This window comes from Photinus pyralis, unplaced genomic scaffold (assembly GCF_008802855.1).
Source record: "Photinus pyralis isolate 1611_PpyrPB1 unplaced genomic scaffold, Ppyr1.3 Ppyr1.4_LG1, whole genome shotgun sequence".
Lineage (NCBI taxonomy): Eukaryota > Metazoa > Arthropoda > Insecta > Coleoptera > Lampyridae > Photinus > Photinus pyralis.
The window spans coordinates 58,838,917-58,864,428 of NW_022170249.1; the positions used below are offsets into that span (position 1 = coordinate 58,838,917).

General features: G+C 36.0%; 2 protein-coding genes across 6 annotated transcripts; both read left to right on the forward strand.

The window, feature by feature from the left end:
* The first annotated feature begins 1,017 nt into the window (after positions 1-1,017).
* LOC116182429 lies at positions 1,018-5,531 on the forward strand. Of its 4 annotated transcripts, none has more exons than XM_031502973.1 (7): positions 1,018-1,187; positions 1,376-1,586; positions 2,216-2,394; positions 2,440-2,655; positions 2,711-2,913; positions 2,965-3,127; positions 3,177-5,531. In XM_031502973.1, the coding sequence occupies exon 7, from the start codon at positions 3,291-3,293 to the stop codon at positions 5,379-5,381; it is 2,091 nt and encodes a 696-aa protein (XP_031358833.1). In that variant the 5' UTR covers positions 1,018-1,187; positions 1,376-1,586; positions 2,216-2,394; positions 2,440-2,655; positions 2,711-2,913; positions 2,965-3,127; positions 3,177-3,290; the 3' UTR covers positions 5,382-5,531. The 4 variants fall into 4 exon arrangements, with proteins under 4 accessions (XP_031358833.1, XP_031358841.1, XP_031358848.1 ...); XM_031502981.1 differs by having other exon boundaries at positions 2,458-2,655; XM_031502988.1 differs by having other exon boundaries at positions 2,216-2,398; positions 2,458-2,655; positions 3,177-3,613.
* A 6,149-nt stretch (positions 5,532-11,680) lies between these two features.
* On the forward strand, positions 11,681-24,304 carry LOC116160302 (trimeric intracellular cation channel type 1B.1). Of its 2 annotated transcripts, XM_031473479.1 has the most exons (6): positions 11,681-11,926; positions 18,000-18,089; positions 22,670-22,826; positions 23,235-23,507; positions 23,553-23,830; positions 23,876-24,304. In XM_031473479.1, the coding sequence occupies exons 1-5, from the start codon at positions 11,806-11,808 to the stop codon at positions 23,827-23,829; spliced, it is 918 nt and encodes a 305-aa protein (XP_031329339.1). In that variant the 5' UTR covers positions 11,681-11,805; the 3' UTR covers position 23,830; positions 23,876-24,304. The 2 variants fall into 2 exon arrangements, with proteins under 2 accessions (XP_031329339.1, XP_031329340.1); XM_031473480.1 differs by lacking the exon at positions 18,000-18,089 and having other exon boundaries at positions 11,697-11,926.
* Positions 24,305-25,512: the final 1,208 nt, after the last annotated feature.

Consider the following 25,512-nt stretch of genomic DNA (forward strand, 5'->3'; position numbering starts at 1 on the left):
GAAGCTACACTCTTAGGCTATTTTTCAACATAGTCGCCATTCATATTGAGGCGCTTATCATAGGGTGGTACAAGTGTTTTGATTCAAACTTTGTATACCTCCGCCGTCTGTGGGGGCGTCAGAAGTGGGTACCAACAAAGGGAATGTGGTAGCCCCCTGACAAGATCTTATTGATTGTGGAGTCAAAACTGGCTAATAAAACTACTGATCTGCCACACAAAAATGCGCTGAAATCCCTTGGATGTTCCGTTCATCCTAAAGGACCGTAAATTTAGTTTTAATTATATTTCACTGCACCCTGTGTTCGTCTTTAGCAAACTATTAGAATTTAACCGCCGTTCTTGTCTTTTATGACTGGCCTATACGGTACACCGCGATGCCCATCCCGACTTAGTGCCCTCGGTGCTTCAGCGCCTCCGGCACGCCCTCCCCCATTCAGAGCGCGGTGCCGCGGCACCTTTGGCACCTACCTAGTTACGCCACTGCTTCCCGGTTATAACCGGCAGTTGACTCACTCCGTTATTTTAAATGCGATGCTCCTTTTTAGCGCATTTCAAAATTTAAAAAAATGCCCTATTGTGGCCACTTTGTCCGTCCGTCCGCTCGTTTTGAGACGCTACTATAGTTTTTTTTATCTTAAGAGCTATTGTTCTACTTTTTTCGCTATTTGGTTCGTTATGGTGTCGAGTCTTGCACCAAGGGAAGGAAATTTTTTCGTGTACCGCTTACAAAAAAAGTATTGTAAAAAAACAAAAAAACCGTTTTTATACCCCAGCAAACAGAGTACGTCTTTAGACGTAAAATACACGTTGCTATTTGGTAGATATTCAACTAGGTAAAAAGAAACGTAAATTAAACGTGAGTTTTTGGTTGAAATATAACTAGGTAAAAGAAGACGTAAAATAAACCTCATAATTTAGTTGAAATTCAACTTCATCGTAACTTGACCTAAAATTTACCAAACAATAAACCTCACGTTGAAGGCGATAATTTAATAAAATAACGGTTGTAGGAATACAAATCCAAGTAGACTGCACTCGTGTGCGATACCTTCATTTTCGTATTGCGCGCCACCGCAACACATCGCGTCACGTGTTATAAGCTTGCTGGTACGCATTTTTGTTTTCGTTTTGGCGCTTAGTAATATTTGTTTGCCGGTGTTTTCAGAAGTTTTGTGTGAATATTAGGTAAGTTTCTGTATGTTACTCAATTCTCATCGTATGTGCAATTATGCTTGGCGTATTCTGAAAGCATTTATGTTATTTTACTCATTTAGATGTTAACATAACCTTAAAATTAATTTGTTATTAATTTACATATTACAATATTGCAATAACGGTTTGTTACACAGTTACTAAGTGGAGATTATTTGCAGAAAATGGCCGCTTTTAATGTTGTGCAATTTGAAGAGAAAGACGGCTCCTCGGTAGCTATTGTCCATCGTGAGTGGTTAACGCCACGTAAAACGGAGGTCTTCTGGCCACCTCATAAAAGAAGTGCTTCTTTCTATAAATGTTTACGAGATGGAGAAACCGTGCAATCGGACTGGAAATTATACAAAATAAAAAAAATCTTTTATTCGTGTGGTACGTTTGTATGTAGGAAACTTATGGCCGTTTTCACCGACAAATTTAAGTACTGCTTAGCTTAAGCGTAACTTACAATCCATGACAACGATTATTAAGACAATGGTTGCCATGGATTTTAAGCTACGCTTACGCTAAGCACTACTTAAATTTGTCGGTGAAAACGGCCATTAATGTATTTGAGTGCCTTACTTTAAAGTGTTTTTTGTTTGTATGTTTTTGGATGTTGCATCTAAACATATGATCAATCGTACATACTGCTTGATGTCGATACAAGCTTTGAGGCACTTTCAACTCCAGGATCAAACTCTGCAGTGTCGGTTTATCACACTATACAGTTGCGTTTAGAACGGCATCGGAATTTAATTTTGCAATGCACCAGTAAAATGGCACCTTAACGTTTGCTTATATTGTTAAGGATAATTGCATCATACAAACACATCGACCTACTTGTAACCTTTTTAGACCAGAACAGGTTATGCTTCTTTATGTTGGACATGGTATGTTTATACCTATGTATGTAGTTCAATTACTAAATTTCCTTGGTTCGCTCTAAGAAGGTTGTATCCTGTGAAGTTTGTGGATTTTGTATTTTATCTTTATATCATTAACATTTATTTATTTTAAAGATGATTATGATGATGCAAAAGAGAAAGAGAAATTAGCTGAAGTACATTCAGATTTTGAAGATACTCAGGTTATTCGGAAACGACCTAGAGTGCTCCCACTGCGATTTCAAAACGAGAGTGGTGAGGAGGAGGAAACGGAGAGTCAGTTATCACGACCCCCAAAAATTCTAAACACAGCAGTAGGTAAAATAGAGTGGTATAAATATTACACAATTGATCTGCAGATTTACATTTTTTTTCAGCTATAACGAATGCTGATGTGTGCCAAGGGAAGTCACAGAAGTCACGGTCACCTTCTACAATTTCCACTGTTTCAAGAAAAAACTCATTGGATTGTCGAGAAAGTTCAAATTTACCTAGTACTTCCCAAAGCAATGACAGTGTGCAGTCTCGATGTAGTACACCTGTAACACCGTCCAGCACTTTTAGTGGGAATCAAGGTATTTAAATTGTACTTGCACATTAATTATGCCATTGTTAATTTTTTTTTGTTAGTTTTTCAGAGCAGGTTTATTGGACTATTATCGAGGGTAGTGGAGCAGAATAAAGAAATTTTACATCTTCTTAAAAATACATCACATACACCACAACATACCCAAAACTGCCCAGATCTACCAGTCACATTGCCACTTTCTAAATTTGAAGATTTTTTAACATTGGAAAATTACCTTGGAGATTCTGATCATCAGCAAATTTTGGTGAGGTTCCTAGTACTTGTAGTTGGAACATGTATGATAAATTTTTTTTAGTCAAATTTCTTATCGACTTTGGACAAAACCAGTCTGGTCTCTGCAACCAACGCTATTTTGAAATATTGCGTATCATTTAGATTAGCAAAAGAATTCAGCTACCTTGGAACTCGAAACAATAAAAAACCTTTCAGTGTGCATATTCTCAAAAAAGTTATCGTTGGTAGGTAGCACATACACACATGTGTTTTTTTAATTAACATAGTATTTAGATGCAGTGAAAGTGGCTGTCCCATCATCCACCAGGCAAATTGAGGATCAAATAAAAATATGGCTGAAACGTTCACCTAAAAGCCATGCCTTAGAAGTGGAAAAACAGAAAAAACATGAGTTCCAAGATAGTGGGGAAGAGGCAGTTTTATAGGAAGTTAAACAAACAAAAAGAACAACTGTTACATATGTTAAATGGCGGTATTGATGCCCAAATTGTAAGTACAAGTTCTGGTTGCAATACACTTTTACGTTTTGATATAAGCAGCATTACTGATATAGAGGGTGTCTTAGATTCGTATGAGCCATTTCCACACATGAGCATTTCCGATGATGAGCAAGATAGTTTAAATGAACATGTAGATGTTCCCAATTTTTGTAATTCTAGTGCTTGTGATCAAAGTTTAGCTACTAATTTAGATCAGACAATCAATGAAAATGAGAAACAAATGGATATAGCTATTAATTCTGTTTCATTATCAACAAAATTGAAACAGTGGGCTATAACTTCTGGTGTGACACACTCTACTGTTACAAATCTGCTTCATATTCTTTCCCCTTACCATGCCGAGTTGCCACTAGATTGCCGAACATTATTGAAAACTCCCACTAAAACTAACATTATTCAATTAGAAACAGGAAGTTATTGTCATATAGGTCTTCAAAAAGGTATCACACATTTTCTTTTAACTAATTCACAATTTATTGGTGATGAGCTTCAGATTGGTTTCAATATAGACGGTATACCATTATATAAAAGTAAGAATTCTCAGTTATGGCCAATCTTGGGGCAAATAAAAAATAGTAATTCCTCGCCATTTCCGATAGGAGTTTTTTATGGTAATGCAAAACCACAGCCCCTACAATTGTTTTTGAAGGATTTAATAAATGAATTAAACATCCTTATGATAGAAGGTATTACTGTTATGGGAAAATCTTATCGTGTTAAGATTTTTGCTTTTATGTGTGATAGTCCCGCAAGAGCTTTTCTTAAGTGTATTAAATATCATAGTGGATATTCCTCTTGCGAAAAGTGCATTGAGGTTGGAAATTATGTTGATGGTAGAGTGGTGTTTCTATCTACTTCCGCCCCTAAAAGAACAGACCACAGTTTCAAAAATCAAACTGACGAAGACCACCATACTGGTATTTCTCCTTTAATTGAGATACAACTAGGCATGGTAAGCCAATTCCCCATAGATTATATGCATAACATATGCCTTGGGGTAGTTAAAAAGTTACTTACTTTGTGGCTAAATGGTCCATTGCAATTTAGATTGCAAAACAGACTGGTTCAAAATATATCACAGTTATTAGAGTCATTTGCAAAATGTACTCCTATTGAATTTAATCGAAAACCACGCAGCTTGGTTGAATTGGCGAGATGGAAAGCCACTGAATTTCGATCCTTTTTATTATACTTTGGACCAGTCGTGCTTAAAAGTAAAGTGGACTTAGCCATTTATGAGCATTTCCTTTTATTACATTCAGCAATAACTATACTAATCTCCATTACTCATTTAAATCAACTTGGTTTAGATTTACCTGAAGAGATGTTAAATACATTTGTCAATCACTCGAATGTTTTATATGGTCCCTCTTTTTTAATATACAATGTTCACTATCTTTCTCATCTTACGCATGATGTTCGGACATATGGAGTGTTGGATAATTTTTCATGTTTTCCATTTGAAACATATCTGTACCAGTTAAAGCGTTTGGTAAAATCTACTGTTAATCCCTTAGTAGAAATTCATAATCGCCTTATTGAAAAGAGTTCGTGCGCTGCAGCAAGTGATTTTATGTCAGAGGGTTTGCAACTTAAGTACCCACATACTTGTGGCCCAGTTATTAATTTAGAAAATCATGATCTACAGTATAAAAAATTGCACTACAATAATACAATTTTTACAATTTATCCATACTCCAAGGCTGATTGCTACTGTCTAATCGAGGGTTCAGTAGTGGAAATTCATAACATAATTATGAATCACAACAAACAAATAGTTATTGTGGGGAAAAAATTTAAATCTCAATGCTCTCTATACAGTTATCCTTTTGATTCAAAAGTACTGGATATATATTTAGTTTCAGAAATATCCAAGAAGTGTGTTGCTTTCATTTTGTCCAAAAAACTTACTAAATGTATGCTTTTACCAACTATAAACAATTGCTGGGCATCAATACCAATCATACATTCTGTATAGCACTTTTATTTGAAATATTCTTTTGTTTTATAGTTACCCATTATGTTTCATTTTTATGTTTTTGTTCTCAAATAAAATGTATTCTTTCCATGTTGAAGGTCTATTCTGTTATTGGATAAAAAGTGTACCTCAAATCCGCGTTGAAATACGTTACAGGTTCTTTCAATTCACGTTAATTTTTCGTGAAATATTTGTACATGTGATACGAAAAAAACACGTATAAGTTGCACGTTAAAATCCTGGAAAAAATGTACTAATATTCACGTTTATTAAACGTCAATTTTTCGTCTAATTTACTTTTACAATTGACGTAAATTCACGCCTAGAAAAGACGTAAATTCACGTCTAGAAAAGACGTAAATTCACGTCTAGAAAAGACGTAAATTCACGTCTATAAAAGACGTAAAAAAAATGTGACATTTTCACGTATCAAACACGTTAATTAAACGTTTACTTATTACGTCTTTACGTCAAAAATTGAACAAAATTTCACGTTTTTAAAACGTGTTTATGTTTGCTGGGTGTATGCATAGGGAACCAGAACCAGCTTCCGGCTGGTCAGGTTATGGTGGTAACGGTCTCTCAATATGCGCGCAGATTTCCTACAGCGACGCGCAGGGCCTAAAACGCCTGTGAAGTGTGACTCGCGGCCTAATCGTATCGCCCGCCGTCTGATGTACTTTGGGGGCTGCCTCGGCGACTTCAGGGCACGCCCAGGCACTGCGTCGCGATCGATCGCGTTTCACGGTATCGTTGCAATATCCTCATTTCCAGGGGCACGAGTCGGACGGAACTACTATAGCTAGCTGCAAGATGTTACTTTGTCGTGGAGTGAGCTCAAGACTGATTGGAAGTACAGATTTCCCAACAAACGATGACGGGAGGGCATTAATGGAAGCATAGGCGGCATATCCCGTCAGAGAACATGTCCACTTCTGAATCTTAAATGAAATGCCCGTCTCTTTCGTCTTTCTTTGTCATTCAATAGTTGCTGCAATCCGGGACAACAAAGGTATGACTGCACCGAACATTCTCTCTTAATAGGTAAAATAGTATGAAAAGGGCCTAACTATGAGTCGCAACTGTTTTCTGAATACAAAATCAGCAACCACAAATTATATGGAAACGACACCAAGAACGGCAAAATCCTTCAAGTATGGAATTTCCAAATTTTGAATAAATTATTGAACGATTAACGGCCTATTTACACACCAAAAACTGTTTTAACTTCAATATAATATTTCTAGCATGTAGTGCACGTCAAAATTAGCTGCAATCGACATCCGAAACATCACGCAGGGTTAAAACTATCAAATTCAAAATTCAACCATTATTTTGAAAATACTCCAAATTTGGGGCCTAAGGGTCAGATATACAACTTTTTTCATGCTGCCATTGGCACCAGCGACCCTAAATAATTCAAAAACGACCCCTAGAATGCCGAAATTCGTCAATTTTTACAGGTTTAAAATCTTGAACACCCTTTTGAACAAAAGTGTTCAAATTTTGAACCCACACGAAAATTTCGGTGGGTGCTGCGGGTCAAAAGTTTTATTTGGACCTAATAAATATGTGTACCGAGTTTCATGCTTTTGTCACAAAGTGCAGCGTTTACCTCAATATTCAGTTGTACCGCCTACGCTACTATCTTTGTTAACCACTGCTTAAACTTGATAATTCCACAAACTATTTTGTTAACTAATTGTTGGGCTGTAAGTATTAATCAAATGTCGCGAGAGTACAGCTCCTTTTGACTTTGCTTGCTTTGTTTACGCGTTAAATGTACACCAACTAAATTTCAGGGCTTTCACAATCTTCATAAGTACCTACCTAATAATAAGTATATATATATATTACACAAACTTGTCACGATTTCAGTGTTTATTTAAAATCACATTTTCTTTACCCTTTTTACAGGCGAAAATTGTTATCTTTAAAGTAGGTAGGTAGTTTCAGAAAAAAAATTACATTGGACTTGGACATCAAGCTGCAAATTTTTTTAAAAATTGAAATGAGTGGTTAAATAGTAGGGTGGGCCGAAAAAACTCATTGTTTGATTTCGAAGTTGTAAGACCGCGGAAAATATGCGAATTATACAGGGTCATTCTTGACGAGCGTCAGTTAGGAAGATATGGAAAACCTTTGAAAATTAAGCTAAACTGATAAGTCCTTTAAGGGTTTTGGCACATGATGAATTGAACTAAAATATTTTCAAAATGGCGCCACTTCCGGAAATACCGGAAGTAGCCATCAACTTTGTTATTTTAAATAGGGACACCCTATTTTTTCTACATTTTCGGATTCTACGTCGAATTTGGAGTACAACGATACCCCATAGTTGACCCTTTGCTCCAAGGGCTTCGTCGATATTCAAGTTTTTATGTCAAAAATTGAATTTGCAGGGGTAATTTTAAAAATTTATTATTCGAAAACGGTGAGAGATATTGCAAAACAGTTTTAAATGCTTTATTAAGGAAAGATCGAATTTTCTTATGGTGTGCGTAACCGTCTAAAAAAGTGAGACTACGTCACTTTTTCAAAGCTCTCATCTTTTAAACTTTTAAATATCTGTAACTCCATTTTTTCAAATGGCACCCCCCATTTTGTTCTTCACCCTTGTTTTCCTTTTTTCCAGACCTTTAATTTGATGCAAAATGTCAAAAGCTGCTTCAAGCGGTTTCCGAGATATTCAATGTTTTAGTTACTTCTTGTGGAAAATTGATAAAAAAATTAAGTCGCTTGATGTTATTCTTTTGTTTTTATTATGATAATGTTTAAACGTCAAATTTTTCGCTGTTTGAACTTATACTTCTGGTCAATAATGGCTCGTTTGGGTTACACTAATGAAGATTTTGTGAATTTAATATTAATACACGGTGATTGTAATCGAATAGCTGCCAGGACTTGTCGTCTTTTTTCCGAAAGATACCATGACAAGGCGCAACCCGCATAGGCTACAATTCGCAAATTACTACAAAATTTCAGGAATAACGGTACCGTTGTACTCCAAATTCGACGTAGAATCCGAAAAATTAAAAAAATAGGAGGTCGCTATTTAGAATAACAAAGTTGATGGCTACTTCCGGTATTTGCGGAAGTGGCGCCATTCTTTGTGCACTCGTGTCTGAAATGTCAATTTCTCTTTGGATATCATTAAGCGATGCAGTTGGATTTGCAGCAAAATACACCAGTACAGTTATTTCCTGTTCTTCAGAGTCTACCACAGGCTTCCTTTTTTTGTATTTTTGTTTGAAAGATACCGTTATTCGTGAAATGTTGTAGTAATTTGCGAATTGCGAATAAAAACAAAAGAATAACATCAAGCGACTTAATTTTTTTATCAATCTTCCACAAGAAGCAACTAAAACATGGAATATCTCGGAAACCGTTTGAAGCAGCTTTTGACATTTTGCATCAAATTAAAGGTCTAGGAAAAAGGAAAACAAGGGTGAAGAACAAAATGGGGGGTGCTATTTGAAAAAATGGAGTTACGGATATTTAAAAGTTTAAAAGTTGAGAGCTTTGAAAAAGTGACGTAGTTTCACTTTTTTAGACTGTTACGCATACCATAAGAAAATTCGATCCTTCCTTAATAAAGCATTGAAAACTGTTTTGCAATATCTCTCACCGTTTTCGAATAATAAATTTTTAAAATTACCCCTGCAAATTCAATTTTTGACACAAATGGGGTATCGTTGTACTCCAAATTCGACGTAGAATCCGAAAATGTAAGAAAAATAGGGGGTCCCTATTTAAAATAACAAAGTTGATGGCTACTTCCGGTATTTCCGGAAGTGGCGCCATTTTGAAAATATTTTCGTTCAATTCATCATGTGCCAAAACCCTTAAAGGACTTATCAGTTTAGCTTAATTTTCAAAGGCTTTCCATATCTTTCTAACTGACGCTCGTCAAGAATGACCCTGTATAGACAAAACAAGACACAACTTTTTTTCAAAATCGGTTAATATCTTCCGGTCGTGCAGAGGCGCTAAAGTGCAAAAATACCTACACAGCTACAAGCAATCATATAACGATGAACAGCGAAATTAAAATAACTAGAAATAGGGTTCAAAATGGAAACATTATTATTGCCTACTGAGTTGGTCGAGTTTTTGAATGTCGTCCAGCTTATATTTATAATTGTCAAAAACACGTTTCGTATAGATACCTATTCCAAAATAATCAGCTTCGTACACCTGTTTTTTTTTGCGCCCCAAGTCAACTTCACGTCTCCTTTTTAGCGCATTTTTGCAAATTTAATTTATTTTAAAAAGTAGCTTTTAATCTCACTTGGGCTGGCTGGTCGGCTGGCTGGCTGGCAGCAAATGTGGGCGCGTAGAAGAACTCTTGTAGAAAGGCAGCGGGTGTATGTACGTGTATCTACAAGGCCGTGTAGTTTGTCAACCTTAGTGACAGGGCTACATGATGTGGGGTTGGCGACATCTGGGCGTCATCCTCGAGCGTAGTTTACTAACGTGAAGGTTCTTCAGTTTTTTTCTATCTTCTACTACAGTTTTGGTCTGATTCTTTTCAAATTGCGGTGTCGTCGAAAAGATGTTGTAAAGGCGCACAATTTTGTTTTTTGTCCTAGGGGCGAAATTAACGACCTTTTGCAAGGCGCGCACGCGTCTTCGAGAGGTAGTCAATTTCGGGCCCCTTTTACCTTCCGTTGCGAATTTTATCACGCGATTTAACGTTTCGTAAATCTCGAATCGCTGTTTCTTTCTCGTGTCGCCAATAGAAGCTCGAGCAATGAGAAGTGCCCCAAAAATTAAGTAGGTACTATCTTGTGGAATGTTTTTAGCGAAACCCACCAAAATGTGGTGTAATATAGGTATGCACCGAAAAAGGAAATGTGGTAGCCCCCGACACGATCTTACCTACTGATGGTGGAGTCAAATCTTCAAACGCGCATTGGAAGGGAACGGGACATCGGAAGTGGATACCGACAAAGGGAATGTAGTAGCCTTCGACAAGATCTTTTATTGATTGTTGAGTCAACATTGGCTAATGGGATACTGATCTGCCCTTCGATCTCACACGAGGACTTTGATAATTTTTTAAATCGTCTTCACGCCCTTTACACTTAACATCACACCCTCAACTCCATTCAACTAAATATTTCTCTTCTTCATACATTCTCTGCATCTCCTTCATCCTCACTTTTATTGCTTCAATCCTCTGTCAAGTCATCTTCACGCATACATAGGTAGGTATATAACGTCTTTTACCCCTCCTTCACACGTTCTCCAAATCGTCTTCGCTGTCCGCCATTTGTTTTTATTTCCTGTTCACCAAGACACCAACCACAATTTCTTCTTTAAATCTCCCTCACGTATTCTCTACATATACAGTGAGTTTTTTTTAAATGCGAACATAGGAGTTTGCATGCAATGTAATTTCCCTATGTTCGATTTTAAAAAAAACACATCAATCTATGAGGTGTGCGCGGTTCACATTCCCAAAACGCGCAACTTGTGTGACTATGAACAGCAACTCATAGTCTTTATGATGTAGAGCACTCGGTAAGATTTTTTTAAAGAAGCCATGTGAGGCCATAGCAACTTTAGGATACATTTTTCTTAAACTTACGATAACTTGACTTCACATGGCACGCGCTGACATCACCATTCATTGTGAACCAACCTTCAATTATTTTTAGGTCATGTGCACCTGGTATTCTACTAATTTGATCTATTCAATACATAAATGAAGGAAATAAGAAAATAAATAACGAGAACAATTACAATAAAGGTTCGAAGTGTCTTCCTAGACATTCTAAGCAATAACCTAACCGATTTCGTAATTAAATTGGACGTCGGTATTTTTAAAAATGTGACAGCTGTCAATTGTATCTACTACTCATTTGAACTACTCAATAGGTTGAGGTGTTTTTTTAAAAATCGAACATAGGGAAATTACATTGCATGCAAACTCCTATGTTTGCATTAAAAAAAAATTCACTGTATATCTTCATGCCCCCTTCACGTTTTCTTTTATATGCGTTCCTTCACCTCCTTTAAACGCTTCTTTTATATCACATCACAGATGATAAACTGATAAACAATGCTCTAAAAACTAGAAAGGCATAGGTACCTATATGGCTATATTATAACATCTATCTATGGTGCCCGACAAGGCCGGCTAAGGCTAATTATACCGTTTCCAAAATAGTAACTAAAAAACCGCAGCAATATAATGTCTATAAAATAAGTAATGTATGATATAATAATTAAACGCTACGAATTTGGACTAAAAATAAAGTTAGCATTGTTGTATGAATATGTATAGGTATACACAGCGCTAAACATAAAATATCTTAAATAGCAGTAGAAATCTGGCGCGACGCCATATGTAGTTTTGAGCTAGTATTTTAGTGTACAACGGGTTTAGCGAGCGGGACGTTAAATTAAAATTTGAAAAATGGATCCGGAATCGTTTTTGGATATTGCTAATCAAGTGATTAAGTTAAAAATGTTTCCGTATTTCGATATAGCGTATTGTGTGTTATGCGCTCTGTCTGTCAGAGAGGATTTAGGAAATGGTAAGTGAAGTAATCGTCTGCACATGTAATTATGGCTACGCTACGTGGAACAATTCGCGTCGTCGCGAGCGCCGCCGCCTCTAGCGTCATATAGGAGCACTCGAGTATTGATTTGTAAAAAGTTTATTAATTACCTACTATATTTCTCTCCACAAAGTTACTTTAGCAAGTTATTTTCATATCTATTTAAATAGAGTTTCGCTTTCGACGTCAATTTACATTGATTCTGGTAAAAGTATGTACACGGACAGATGCTGCAAGTGCTCTTTAAAAGGAACCAAAAAATTATAGGTACAATTTTATCCTCGCTCGATCGCGCGTAGGTACTTTTATTAAAAATTAAGTAAATCATATGTAGGTAGGTATCATCTACTCTACTACACTGGTGATATTGGTAGGTACATAGGTGTAATATAAATATTCCACTTCGGGGCATATGTTATTTTTATCACCATGTCTTACTATAATAAAAGATTACTGTGACGTTATGGTTTTGTTGAAAAGTAGGCATAACCATTTTGAATGTAGCAGGCATTAAATTTTGGCACACAAAGAGATTAATTAATCACACAATACAATGCTGAATTCTGTCACGGCGTCTCTTTTGATATTATATTTAACAATAAGTAGAAAACAGTGACTTAACGGCACACACAGTTCTGAGATTAGTATGCATTTATTATGATAGTCCGCTTTTTTATTTAACGTTAATTATTTGTACCCGGTGATCCTTCATAGTTGAGGATCCTTTGAATTTCGTGCTTAAAGATTTAACAATCATAGTGAATGCATGATGGCATACCGTTGGAATAAATCATAAGTTACACCACGTTGAAAAGTGAGAAAGATTGAAGCGATCCTAAGGGATCACCCGGTATCTATATTCTATTTGCAAATTCTACTGGGTTTTTATTTTGTGCCGAATGAAGGAAGACCTCTCATTAAAACTTACGAACGTATTTCTTCATTAGCGGTTGACAGCATTCCCAAAATTCTAAATCGTCTGAGCGTGATGCAATGTAACGGCCTCCGGTATAAATTTTGGTAACACCAGAGTCGTTACCGTTCCTGCTCCCGTCTCCGTCACTGGCATTTTAGAAAATTTGCCTTACTGCTAATTCAAGCCGAAAATGCACAAATGTGCCAATCAGGAATAATAATTGGGGTGGGCTATCAACGATGGGGATGACAACAGAGCAGGTATACCTACCTATGAGTTCTCACGTAGTTTTTTACATACGGAAAATGAGCAAAATAATCACTGGAAATGAAACCCATCTGACCCAACAATTCTCAGAGCCATATCTTCTTTATCAACTCTACAGAAATTATATTCATGTATAGAAATTCTTCCCTCAGTATTTTTGGATGGTTTATCGATGGACCAGTGATCCAGGGTTGAAAAGCTCCGTAAAGCTCAGACTTGCAACTTGTAACGAGATAGTTACATTTACAGGAGTTAGAAAGAGAAACTCCTCTTCGAGAAAATAAATTTTATTGTCTACGGCACTGATGGTAAAAATGTAACAATTAATTTTTTGTAATGAAATAATTGATACCACGTAATGAATGTTCAATGACTCTTACCTTGCGTAAAGGTTAGTTCTTTATGTCTGCACTATGTTCTAAAAATAAAACTCTGATGCACTTGTTTACAACTCTCAAATAAGTACTCATATAAATTGAATTATGCGAATATACTATTGAAAATAATCTCGTTTGAGCTCCAATTTTCTCTACATTTTTTGTGATTTAAAAGATTGATCTACTTCATGTATTTAATATAAAATAAAAGTTAAACCCTGTTTCGTAATGAATTTTAAATATCTAATTAATTGTCTACATTTGTTTACTATTTATAATTACTTCAATACCCGGTACAAAATTCTATCCAAAAACAAATTTACACGTCTCTGGATGTTGAATAAAATTTTACTCACACAAAATAATTATTACTGAACTTAAAAAAACTTCACAATTAATGAGAAAAACTTACTTTATATTGATCTTTGGTTTTGGTTCACTTATCGTTTAAAAAAAACCACACACACACAAACATTAGTTCACCATAAATTACCATAAGCTGACTTTTTCAGAAATGTTAGAATGACTTTATGTGTAAATTCCTTATCCAAAACCTGCCGATTCCTATTTTGATGCAATGTAAAAATTCAATTAACTTACATTTATCGATGAGTTGAAATATTCTCCAATTGATAGCTGATTTTCTACTTTGGAAAGATAGCAGCGAGTTCGAAAATTGAATGATAGAACGCCTTTTATCTGGTTATTCATTTAAAGTAAAACTTTATTAAAATTTATTAGTTTATTTATGGAAAAAATTACGAATGTTCCGCAGTATGGAAATGTTCAAAAATTACGTGTTTGCGGCAACCGAAAGCACACATTAATTGTCTTTAACCTTTTTAACGGTTGCCGTTTTTTTTATAATTTTATTAGCACATCTTGTAAACAAATTAAGTACACAATTTTGATTAAGAAACTGGTTTTAGCATTGGAAATGCTTATGTTTTGTATGGGTATGAATTTACCAGTTTGCCGAGTAGAAAAAGAGACAGTGGTGTCGCGTCTAGTATTGATTGACCGTACTCGACTGCAATCGGTAGATTCAGGAAAAGTCGCGAATACTGTCGATACGGTACTTACTTAACAGTGCGCAAGGGTTTTGTTAATTCGAATTTAAAATTCTCGCACATCGCCCGTGATAGTATTACAAGCATGTTACGCCGCTTACTATTCAGAAAGTTTACGTTTGCGAAACGAGCGAGCTTGCGAGCGAGTGGAGCAAGATTATTCCGTGTGAATAAGGGTTATTTATGGCTTTATGTTTGTAGGTTATACGGTTATCATTTCCAATGTCTCCGATGGTTGCAAGGATTGCGAAATCTGTGAATTTTTTAACGTAACTAGCCACTCCAAAAAATAGTGCGATGAAATTTTTGCACCTTGGACTCGAACACTTTCGTGGTAACAATCTATTGAAAAGCGAGTACTTTACTCTGATCGTGTAATGACCCGCAAATATTCACGTCCGTATTAAGAAGGTAACTTATTCGCAGTGCATTTTCAATTAAACATAAATTCTTCGTCCATTAGTCCCCTTATTGCTTCTTTGTATTGGTTCTGTTCGAAAGGGCAACTACCACTGAATATACATATAAAGTACGCACGACAATAAATTCGTCGAAAAATGGTGGCAGGGCCAACGATACTTTTATATACGGCTTTCGGTTCCAACTTTTAATTAACCATGAAATTTTGCGCTATCTCAAAAATGGTGTAACTCACAATATTCGCCTCGAAAGTTTGGTTTGGTTTTACGCGATCTATACTTTTTTGCGCTTACGATACGTAGGTCTGCCTAGAAGAGTCTGGCTAAGAATTAAATACGCGATCGAAAAATGCAACGCTCGAACTTTGAAGGTTTGAGTAAGAATGCCGCTCTCCCACCAGATTTTTAATTAAGTACTCGCCGAATACGAAACGGACCCACCGCAAACCAGGTTCAGGCTGTTTTTATAGATGCGAAGGTATAGCAGAAAATACACCTCTCGCTCTCCGACGCAACGAAACAATCCATTCTCGCCTATTGCTTGACATCCAAATACGTATAATAATCCTTAGCCCTCGATAATGGATCGAACGGTGGTTGGTAGAAATTAATTCCTTTCGTTGAGACTTTTATTATTTACCATGATAAAAACCAGTTTTTTTAATAAGTTAATTCCTCATAAGTAAGGGTTTATGAAGTGCGGTGCTCTCAAAGCTGGTAATGCATACCTACGTAGAATGTTTTGTTTGGGAGATCATATCACCAAATTCATTTAATATCGCCATTGAATAAGTAATCATAAGAATTATTCAATGATATTGCTCAAATTTATAATAGAAGATTCACACGTATGCCGCTCTCTCAATAATGCAATAACACGATTACAATCTCACGTATTTCCCAATACGAACAAAACGATGCGTTCACGTTAATGAAATGAATTTATTTTGGTTTTTTGCTGTTCAATCGAATTTTTATTTAGAACTCCGCGCTTCGTTTCATAACGACTAGCTAAAAACTTCGAGTGGCGCGATCCCGATTAACCTTCTTAATAATTCTTCACATAAACTGTCGCCGTGATTACACTAACTCCTTACGTTTTTAAAACACTATTTACTTTTATTCTTTCATAATTAAAATTGTGGATCTCCCTTACTCTAAATCCATGCCGCTACTTGCAATGTTTACGCTAACCGCGCAATCTAATTCTCGTAACCGCAAACAGAGTGGAAGACAGACACATTACTGCGATTGATGTCTGCATCTATCTATCCTTTTTCTCTTTGTCCTTCGCTATGTATGGTTATCCCAAAACGGAACCAACGAAATTTCCTCGACCAGCGTCTCTTCTAAGCCCGCATTTACGAAATGTTTTATCTCAGCTTTGGAAAAGGGCGAACCAACGAAATTTTCCCGACACGCTGCTATCTCGGAAAAAAACCACGCATTCTAAATGCGCACGTTTATCGCCAACAAACTGACTCGTATGAAGCGGCAGATATGCAATTTCACTCAGAGAGAGAAACTTTATTTACTAAACAAATGCCTGCTTGGTATGGTAACAAGTTGCCTATTTTAAGACACAGGAGTCTAATTGATTATTAATGATATTTACCGAATTTTGAATTAGAAAACTGTAAACTACAAGGCGGGCTCCACTTACAGCAAGTAGTAGAAAAGCATATTTGGGAACAATTTAACTTAAAAGAAAAATAAATAAATTTACAAGTTATAGTAAGTAAATCATGTGAGGGGACGAAAGTAGCGGCAGTCGGCACCAATCTGGGTGTTCTGTCGGCGGAACGAACGGACGGACGGACTATATAGCACCACCAAGGGTACGACATCGCCCCTGGTCAAGGTCGACGGTAGCAGCGGTTAGACTGATAGCTCTCGCAAATCTCGGGTAAACTCAATCAGAGCAAACGGCAACGCCAGGAATGGGACGAGTTTTGTTAATGGCGGGATTTCGGGAAAACTACAGAGCAAAGCAAAATTACTCAAATTAATTAGAGGTGTCTATGGAAATGCAAACTCAGGAAACCGAAACAACCCCCCCCCCCTGTAACTGTACGAATGCAAAATAAATTTACGAAAAAGCTCAAGTCGGCCGGCGGCGTATTCGGTATTTTACATCCAAAAATTACAACTTCTTTAATCAATGATAACAGCGTAAACCTGCATGGCCTTGCAGTTTTAATTAGCTCCTAAAATACAAAAACCTGCTAATCATGGCTTAACGTGACTGAAATTCTAAAATTTAATTTGCCTCTTCTTAGAAATGAAAAGAGGTTTCGGACGCAACAAAAGCAATTGAAATATATCTACGGACACGGTTTCAAAACGGATAAATTCAATACGAAACTGACGTGCGTTATGAAAACACACAAAGTTCAATCCCTCGTCTCCTAGAACAAATAAGTAAATTCAGAAACTATCGTTTTTTAGTAACGAAACGCCCAACTATTCGTCTATATACAGAGCGGCCATCATAAGGCGGGTGAACTTCAAGACCGGAAATGGGTGCCTCGTTATAGGATAATTTTTAAATTTTTAATGTATTTCAGTGACGAATATTTGAATACTTTTCAAAGTAATGAAATTCTTTTTGATGTATTCACATGCGTTTGATAATATTTGAATATTTTTGAAAGTATTCGAATACATTCTAAAGTATATTTTTGAAAGGATTTGAATACTGTAGTTAGAATTTGCTCGTGCTGGACGTAAAAGTATTTAGTATTTATTTAAATACTTTTGATTGGTCTAAACTTTTAAAGTATTTACTATTTATTATTATTATTTATTTTTTACCATTGCGCAGGGACGCGAAACTGAAATATGATAGGCAGTTTTCCTGCGTTCGCATTAATGAACAATCATTTTTGTTACCGGTACATCTGGTTTTGATTTATTTTTTTAATACTTACTTATATTTTTGCTATGATCATCAAACGCACTACTACTAAACTGAAGTTGTTTTTCTTCCTATCAATTTAGAACCGAGAACGCTACAATGCCAATCCATCCAAGTTACAGACCAACACGGTCGGACCACGGTGATCGATTCGTTTAACGAAAAAGTTTATAGTAAGTTGATGGTAGCTGCTTCATGTGCTGTACCTAGCGATAGAGAGCATTGCCAATGTTTTAATTTCGGCCGAGAAATTCACACAAACTGTGTAATTACAAATGTTTAATTTGATAGTTGATAGTCAGTGTTTTTTTCACTAAACCATTGCAATGTAATGTAAGTACGTATTGGAGCTGGAAAAATGAGTACGACAGAAACGTTTTGTATAAGTTGCCGCTGCTACAGTTGTTCTTTGCCATACTACTCCGCACTGTTCGAATTAACGCTGCACCGAAACACTGTTCGCTTGTGCTAAATCGTATGCCTTTTTTGTGTAGTTATAGTTCCGTCACAAGACACAACGATTCTACTTAAACGTGTTTGTGCCTTGACAGAACATTTGTTTAGATATTAGACGTCAGCAAAGGGGATCCGGTCATTTTTCTGTAGGAACAGTCTCACCATTTTGTTGTCTACAGAGAATGACTGCGCGTGCCAATGCTAAGCACTGATACTGCAGGTGACAGGGAAGGGACAACTAAGAGGCAAGCTAGTTTTCTCTGTCGCGTTTGTGTTGGTCCTATTAAATTTTCAATCGACAGTGTTGTGACAGTACGTCTATGTCGCATATATGTCGATCGTATGATAGGGAGAGCTTGCCCCTTCTCTCTCACTTGCAGTATCCGCGCTTAGCATTGGCTCGCGCAGTTGATCTGTATTTATGTCGATGTCTGTTTTTCGTTGTTGGACATTGAAGTATTCAACCGCAAGGTAAAAATCCCGCGCCGTGACTTTCTCGCCGGTCAAATGCCCAACGTGACAAAACCCCACCGGTCAATTATCTGCGATTCTTGATAAAATGAACGCTTCTATTATTGTGTATGAGTTATTAATTGATCAATGTAGATTACTACTCACAAAAATCACTGATACTAAATTATCAAATATACCTAACGAATAGAAAAGGCAGCATGAAGCAGTAAAAGACCATTGAAAATTTTTGACAATTTTTTGAATCACCTAACTTTCTTACTCTGTATTTGGTGCTACACATTGCTGTGTAACTCACCAGGGTGCACAGTGTGACTCACACAAAAGTACAAAATGCTGAATCGCAGAATTTCAAGAAAATGCAAAGAAATGAGTGTCCCACTCCACTATTTGCCGTAGAAAATGACTTCGAAAGGCCAAAACAACTAGATTTCAAACACAAAATGTAATTGGTTTACACAATCACTCAAATAACCGCTCGGCTTGCTCCAATTAACAAGAAACAAAATTTACTAGGTTCATAAACACACGTGACATTTTTAAAAAACAAAATTACACACTTTAAATATAAAATTAAACTCTAACTTTTCCAAACACTACCTGAATTAAATCTACTTAAAACAAATTTAATGTTCATCAAACAGCACAGACGAAAATAATACTTCTTAAACACTAATTGTATAGATCTTCGCAGTATGTGATCTTTTTTTGTTAATTTTAGATGTTAACAATCGTTGAAATATGAACAGTAAGCGTAGCAATTCTAATGCTTTTACTACATGAAGGAAATAATCACTTATAGTTGCACAAGAGGTTTGTATGTTACCGAATAAAGTAATGAAAATCTGATTGCCTAGCAAACCGTCAACTAATAAAAATGCGGTTTCAGCTTTCCTTAGGTTAATATTCGTCTTTTTTGATAATGGATATATCTGAGATAATCGAGTTCTTTGGCGCGGCTGAGAGCACGTAGTGCACGTCTAGTATATTTTACTCGTGCGAATAATACCTCTTCTCTTGTGTATTTTGCGCAATTATAGAACGAAATTAATTTGGCGTCGCTCAAGTCTGCGATAGAAAACTAATCATACGTCACTAACACAAAAACAGTGCACATCACGTATTGCGAATTACCATTGAATAAAAATAGTGTTTTTATTCAATGGAATTACCCAATGCGAGTTAAAATGCACTTACTACAATTGGTTGTCTTTACTTCTCCGTCGCCCACTCGAATTTTATTGAGACACTCCGTTCTTCGACTCGTTCACAATTTCACATACAAAATTTATAGTGGCCCGCTTGAAACTCTTTTATTAATACATTCACACCCCTAACTTCCTTTTTTCCAGTGTTTGCGGAAGACCTGTACCTGTACTCACGAACTTAATAAGTTCGTGCCTGTACTCTAAAGACGATCTTTGCTCGTTTTTTACCTGTCTGTCACACCAACTTCACGATAACTCTCGTAATCTCAATTTTAGGGGACGATCTGTTCGCTATGGCGACTGTCGTACATCTCCTTGCAAATTAAGAGAATGCAGGCTTTAAAAACGGAAACGACCCCAACGCAAAGCAACGATACGCAATAGGGGTTTACAGTATAGTTGAATTCCGTAATTCTAATTTAATAATTGCGTATACTTGAAACCATAATGAACATGTGCGGTATTAGGGGTTTATTTAAAACGAGATGATTGTGCCGGGCTCTGTGACGTAATTAATAATCCCGACCAATCAGCTGCTAGATCCATTCCGATTACATATGACTTGGCAATATTGCACGAGAATGTCATTTGTAACTTGCGTCACCTGTCACAGGCAGAAACGAAATTACTCTTTTAAAATATCTCAATGACAGAACAAAGTACGGCCTGTTTGACTTGTACTTCTACGCACTTGATTGACATGTTAAATTAATAAACAAACAATTCTGTCCAACCGTTAACTCTCTTATCAATATAATATGTTAATTTCGAGGATTTCAAGTGCTAGTAGTGAAAAAAATAGTATATATACCACGGTAGAGAAGTCTATTATTGCAATAATACTGTACTTCTCTACCTGATATATACTGTACTATTATTGGCAATTGTAGAAAAATGGTAATGTAAGATAAAAGATCTAATTATTTGTTGTGAAAGGCTATCCGGAAATGTTTTAGAGTCTTTCAGTAAATGCTCGTACAAAAAATATAATTTACCTTTAGAAAAACGCACCTTATAAATTTTGTGCACCCTGTCTGTCCCCTTCTTTTAGTTTAGACGTGGCGCACTGCGTCGTTTATGTGAGAATTTTCCTTAATTCAACATCTAAAACGCACACAACTAAGCTAGTAGCCACGATTTCAAGCGGGAAGATTGTAACCTTTGAGTTTTTAAAGGTGTACCTATGGACACATGCGTTTCTATGAGAGCGGTTACGTCACTTTGCTGAAAGCCTATGAGCATAATCGTTTCACGCCCCCTCCATGGTACTCCCATATTATTCAAATGTACCACTTGTGGACAAGCCACACAAAAAAAAAAGAAATAAAAATGCAAACTAAACATGAAATAAGAATACAAGCTTTGTGGATGATCAGGTCCTTGACTCCTTGCGGGTAAAAAACTTTTGTTTTGTAAAGAACGATACATAATACATATTTGAATATTTAATTGCATAAAACAATAAATAAATTTGCAATTCGGATCAAAGTTACCTACACTTAATTAAATGCGAATTCTTAGGGCCGCTGTTATTTACAAACTATAACCATTGAATAAAAACACTATAAGAAGCCTAACCCCGTGGAAATAAAGCGCGACAGAGATTGAACTGAGAATATAATGGAAACAACTGTCAATAGTGTCGATTCTTGAACTGAGAAGAATGAGAATTTGCTTTCCTCCTATTTACCGCAAAGAGAGTTCGGTGATCACAACCAATGCGGGTGCAAGGGGATTTGTCGCGCTTTCTTCCATAAGCGTTAGGCTTCTTATAGTGTTTTTATTCAATGCTATAACTTAATCTAATCTCCTTGATAGACAGAAAGATAAATAAATTAACTATCTAACTTAATGGCCACGGGGTAAGATTAATGATAAAGGCAAAAGATAATTGACAAAAAAAACTTTACGGGATACCTGCACAGTGCACGTTGATATCTCCGGTTATTTCAGATAATTATTTGCGTAGCAGTTCGTCGAACTTAGATACCATGTGTTGGATAAGTTCCAGCTAACCGACAGATACCAATCTTCTAGTCGAAAGTGAGTGTTGGCATTTCATGCAGAACAAGGGGTTTCGGATTGTGATATAGGCAAAAATAAAGATAAGTAATTAAAATAAAACATATGGCATAACCAAAGAGGGGACGTGGTGAACCAAATAACGAAACTAATGAAAATAACTTTACCTCGGAAAGATGACGCATTGGTGTGAATACATTTAGACATATAATTTCGACAATTTTAACTTGATGGATTTGGATTTTCCACTTCAGATTTCAACATCTTTCGCGAAATTGGTACCTTGCATTTAACGACAAAAGCAAAACTCGGGAACGTTAAACAAGGCAACAGTTCTATTGGTATTTTAAATTCTTAAAAAAGATGGTTTCTATAGCATATTATAGGTTTAGTATACCTATAGCATAGATATGATTTATATTGTAAGGCAGTATTTAACCACGGCTACTGTTTTCTGAACTATATTATATTCATTATAGTGTTATAGTCATTGATATCGTGTCAGAAATGTAATATTACTACCTATATCTCAACCGAACTATTAAATTACCTTTCCTTGCCAGTAATCAAAACTTATACTAGACACTTTTTTAAAGGTTCACAAGTGTTTTCAAGAAAACATCCCCTAGCATGCTGGCTTTCTTATATGTTGGTGGTTTTTGCTGGAGGAATGGTATGCAATGCTCTACTGGCAGAACCTATCCTGGCGCCTATAAAGAACACGCCACAAGTTCTTGTGGCTACATTAGTTTGGTAAGTGTTTGAGTCCATATTTTTTTCATTATCGGAAATACCATGAAAAACTGATATCATATCGTAGTATATTCGTGATCTTGTAAGTTTTTTTCAAAATTTAAAAGGCACAACAACCGATTTAAGTCCTCAATGAGAAGTGGAAAACATTTGGCAAACGCCAAAAACACGGCTTGTTTTGTCTGGGCAGAAATTAGTTTTAAATGATTGGCATGTTTACTATTACACAAGCAAGTTTTACGTGGAATGTGTACTTCAAGTAAACTGTTAACCAACCTGTTGCATGAAGCGTTTACGCAATCCGTACCGTTGGCCAACTTTTAATAGGTACATCATATAATCATCATCCAACGCAAAATTTGGCAAATCTTGGCGTGTCTGCATTTAATTTTTATTTTGCTATTTTAGGTACGTTATATTTTACACACCTGCCGATATTGGATATAAGTTAGCCAAATTTTTGCCGATCAAAATTGTATGCGCTGCAATGAAGGAGGTTTACAGGTGTAAAAAAGTGTACGATGGTGTATCCCACGCAGGCAAATTGTACCCGAACGCATTTTTGATAATGATAATAATTGGTACAATAAAAGGCAATGGGGCAGGATTCGTGAGGCTATTTGAAAGATTAATTCGAGGCGTTTGGACACCAACGGCCATGGAATTTATGCAGCCTTCATTGTAAGTCCAACGCCAAACTTCTTTCTCAAATTTATTTCACTTCAGTTACACGAAGGCATCTCTAGTCGCTTCGATCATATTTGTCTTGGATAAAAAGACCGACTTGATATCAGCACCTCACGCTTTGGTATATTTTGGAATAGTGATATTCTTTGTGTACTTCAAACTGTCATCTATCCTACTTGGAATACATGATCCATTTGTACCCTTCGAAAATTTGGTGTGCGCTCTCTTTTTTGGCGGAATTTGGGATTCACTGTCCAGGCTCCTTGGATCCGGACAAGTTAAAGAGGAAGCAAAGGATAATAAAAAGACAAATTAAGGTATGCAGGTCGTATAGAGAATAGCATTTATTCAATTTTTTTTAGGTACCTACCATTTGGAAATTTACTTTCAACTAAATTCAGTTGGGTTAATCACACGAGTGCCATTTACGGACCAATGAATGAAGAAAACTGTAGATAGTCGCGTTATCCAATAAACCGGTCAACGTCATTACCAAAAAATCTACCTATAACGTAAAGATAGGTATATACATATTTTGACTTATACTCATCACGTTTTAGTAAAGTACCTAAGCTAAGGCAATCACATTTTACACGAAACCAACACTAATTTAAAAGTTTGGGAGTTTGCATGTGTACCTACCTAAAATCATTGAATAAAAACACTATAATGTAATGTACATCAGTTGATTGGGTGACCCGACCATACAAATTGTGATGAACTTAATTTGCACTGTACAATGTAATGTTACCACCGGATTTAGTTTGACAATACAAATTTGAAATACGAAATTTTTATTTGTAACATCTGTTTTATGCACTTAGCAAATATAGGATTAATCGATTAATTGATAAAAAATGTTTGAGTAGAACAATTATAAAACGTTACAATTACTTATGAAAATTACAAATTACAATACCAGACAAGAAATTGCAAAACCTGTACAATGGAGGAGAAATTTTCCACTCCCCTGATAAGTATATAGAAGCAGTATTAACAAAAGGTAGGTATCCGGTACAGACGTATCATAGTACCTATAGTTGTCGTTAAAGCAATAAAAGCTATGTTAAAATTAGTAAAAGAAATCGGTATTATTTTGTTTTCGACAAAAAACCTTTTTTTACCTGATGTGGATAGTATTTCAACAATTACCTACCAGCCGAAGTCAAAACAAGATAAATCCTGCATATTTAACAGATTAATTAGAAGGACGTAGGGGTAGAGCTATCGAAAACAGGCTGTTATATACGTATAATTTATCAGTATAAAGTATCCAAGTGAAATCTTCACCAAAACAACTCAAAAGGGGCTTAATAAGGGAAAAGAAAGTACATACTTAGTTATTATCTTTCTTAAAATGGACAAAATTTGGTAGACCGAGAGTGGTTCCTTCAAAAAGTAAAAATGTTAAATTTCTATCCGTCCTGAACAACTTATGGGAAATGAGTTATAACACTAAGACATGCTCTTTGAACAAAATACGCTTCCAATCCTATACAGAATTCCATGGGAGAAAAGGATATGATTTGTGGAGAAGGTACTGCAACGTACATTTAATTAGTGATTTAATTATTTACAATTAATTATTAATGAATGCCGTTTGCACTATAGTACTCTGGTGTCTTCATTGTTCGAGATAATGTCTACTGACTTATTAACACATTACATTACAGGTGAATGGATCAGGCATCACCAAATTATCCTCCTTCACACCTATAAGTGTTAGTGTGGGGTGTTCCAATTTGAGTCCCTAACAGTTTAACAAGTTCAAACATTTGTAAATATTCCTATTCAAATATTTGGTTAGGTTCCCAAGCTTGAAGCTGTTTTAAATTTAAAATTTGTAATTAAACAGATCGATTTTGAACTTGAAAAATCTTTTGGAACCTCTCAGTTTGACTGCACTCTTTCGTAAAGCTTCGGTTTCCTCGGAAGCGGTGCAGTCTTTTAGCGGGCATTAAAATCCGGTGAGTCACGTCACAAAAGCAAAAACGTTGCG

What these genes read in the sequence shown, in the direction of transcription:
- LOC116182429 (XM_031502973.1), top strand. Translation starts at nt 3,291, where the DNA reads ATGAGTTCCAAGATAGTGGGGAAGAGGCAGTTTTATAGGAAGTTAAAC.
- LOC116160302 (XM_031473479.1), top strand. Translation starts at nt 11,806, where the DNA reads ATGGATCCGGAATCGTTTTTGGATATTGCTAATCAAGTGATTAAGTTA. An exon ending in GTTTAACGAAAAAGTTTATA is followed by an intron (nt 18,090 to 22,669) that starts GTAAGTTGATGG and finishes ACTTTTTTAAAG; the next exon opens with GTTCACAAGTGTTTTCAAGA. An exon ending in CTTGTGGCTACATTAGTTTG is followed by an intron (nt 22,827 to 23,234) that starts GTAAGTGTTTGA and finishes TTGCTATTTTAG; the next exon opens with GTACGTTATATTTTACACAC.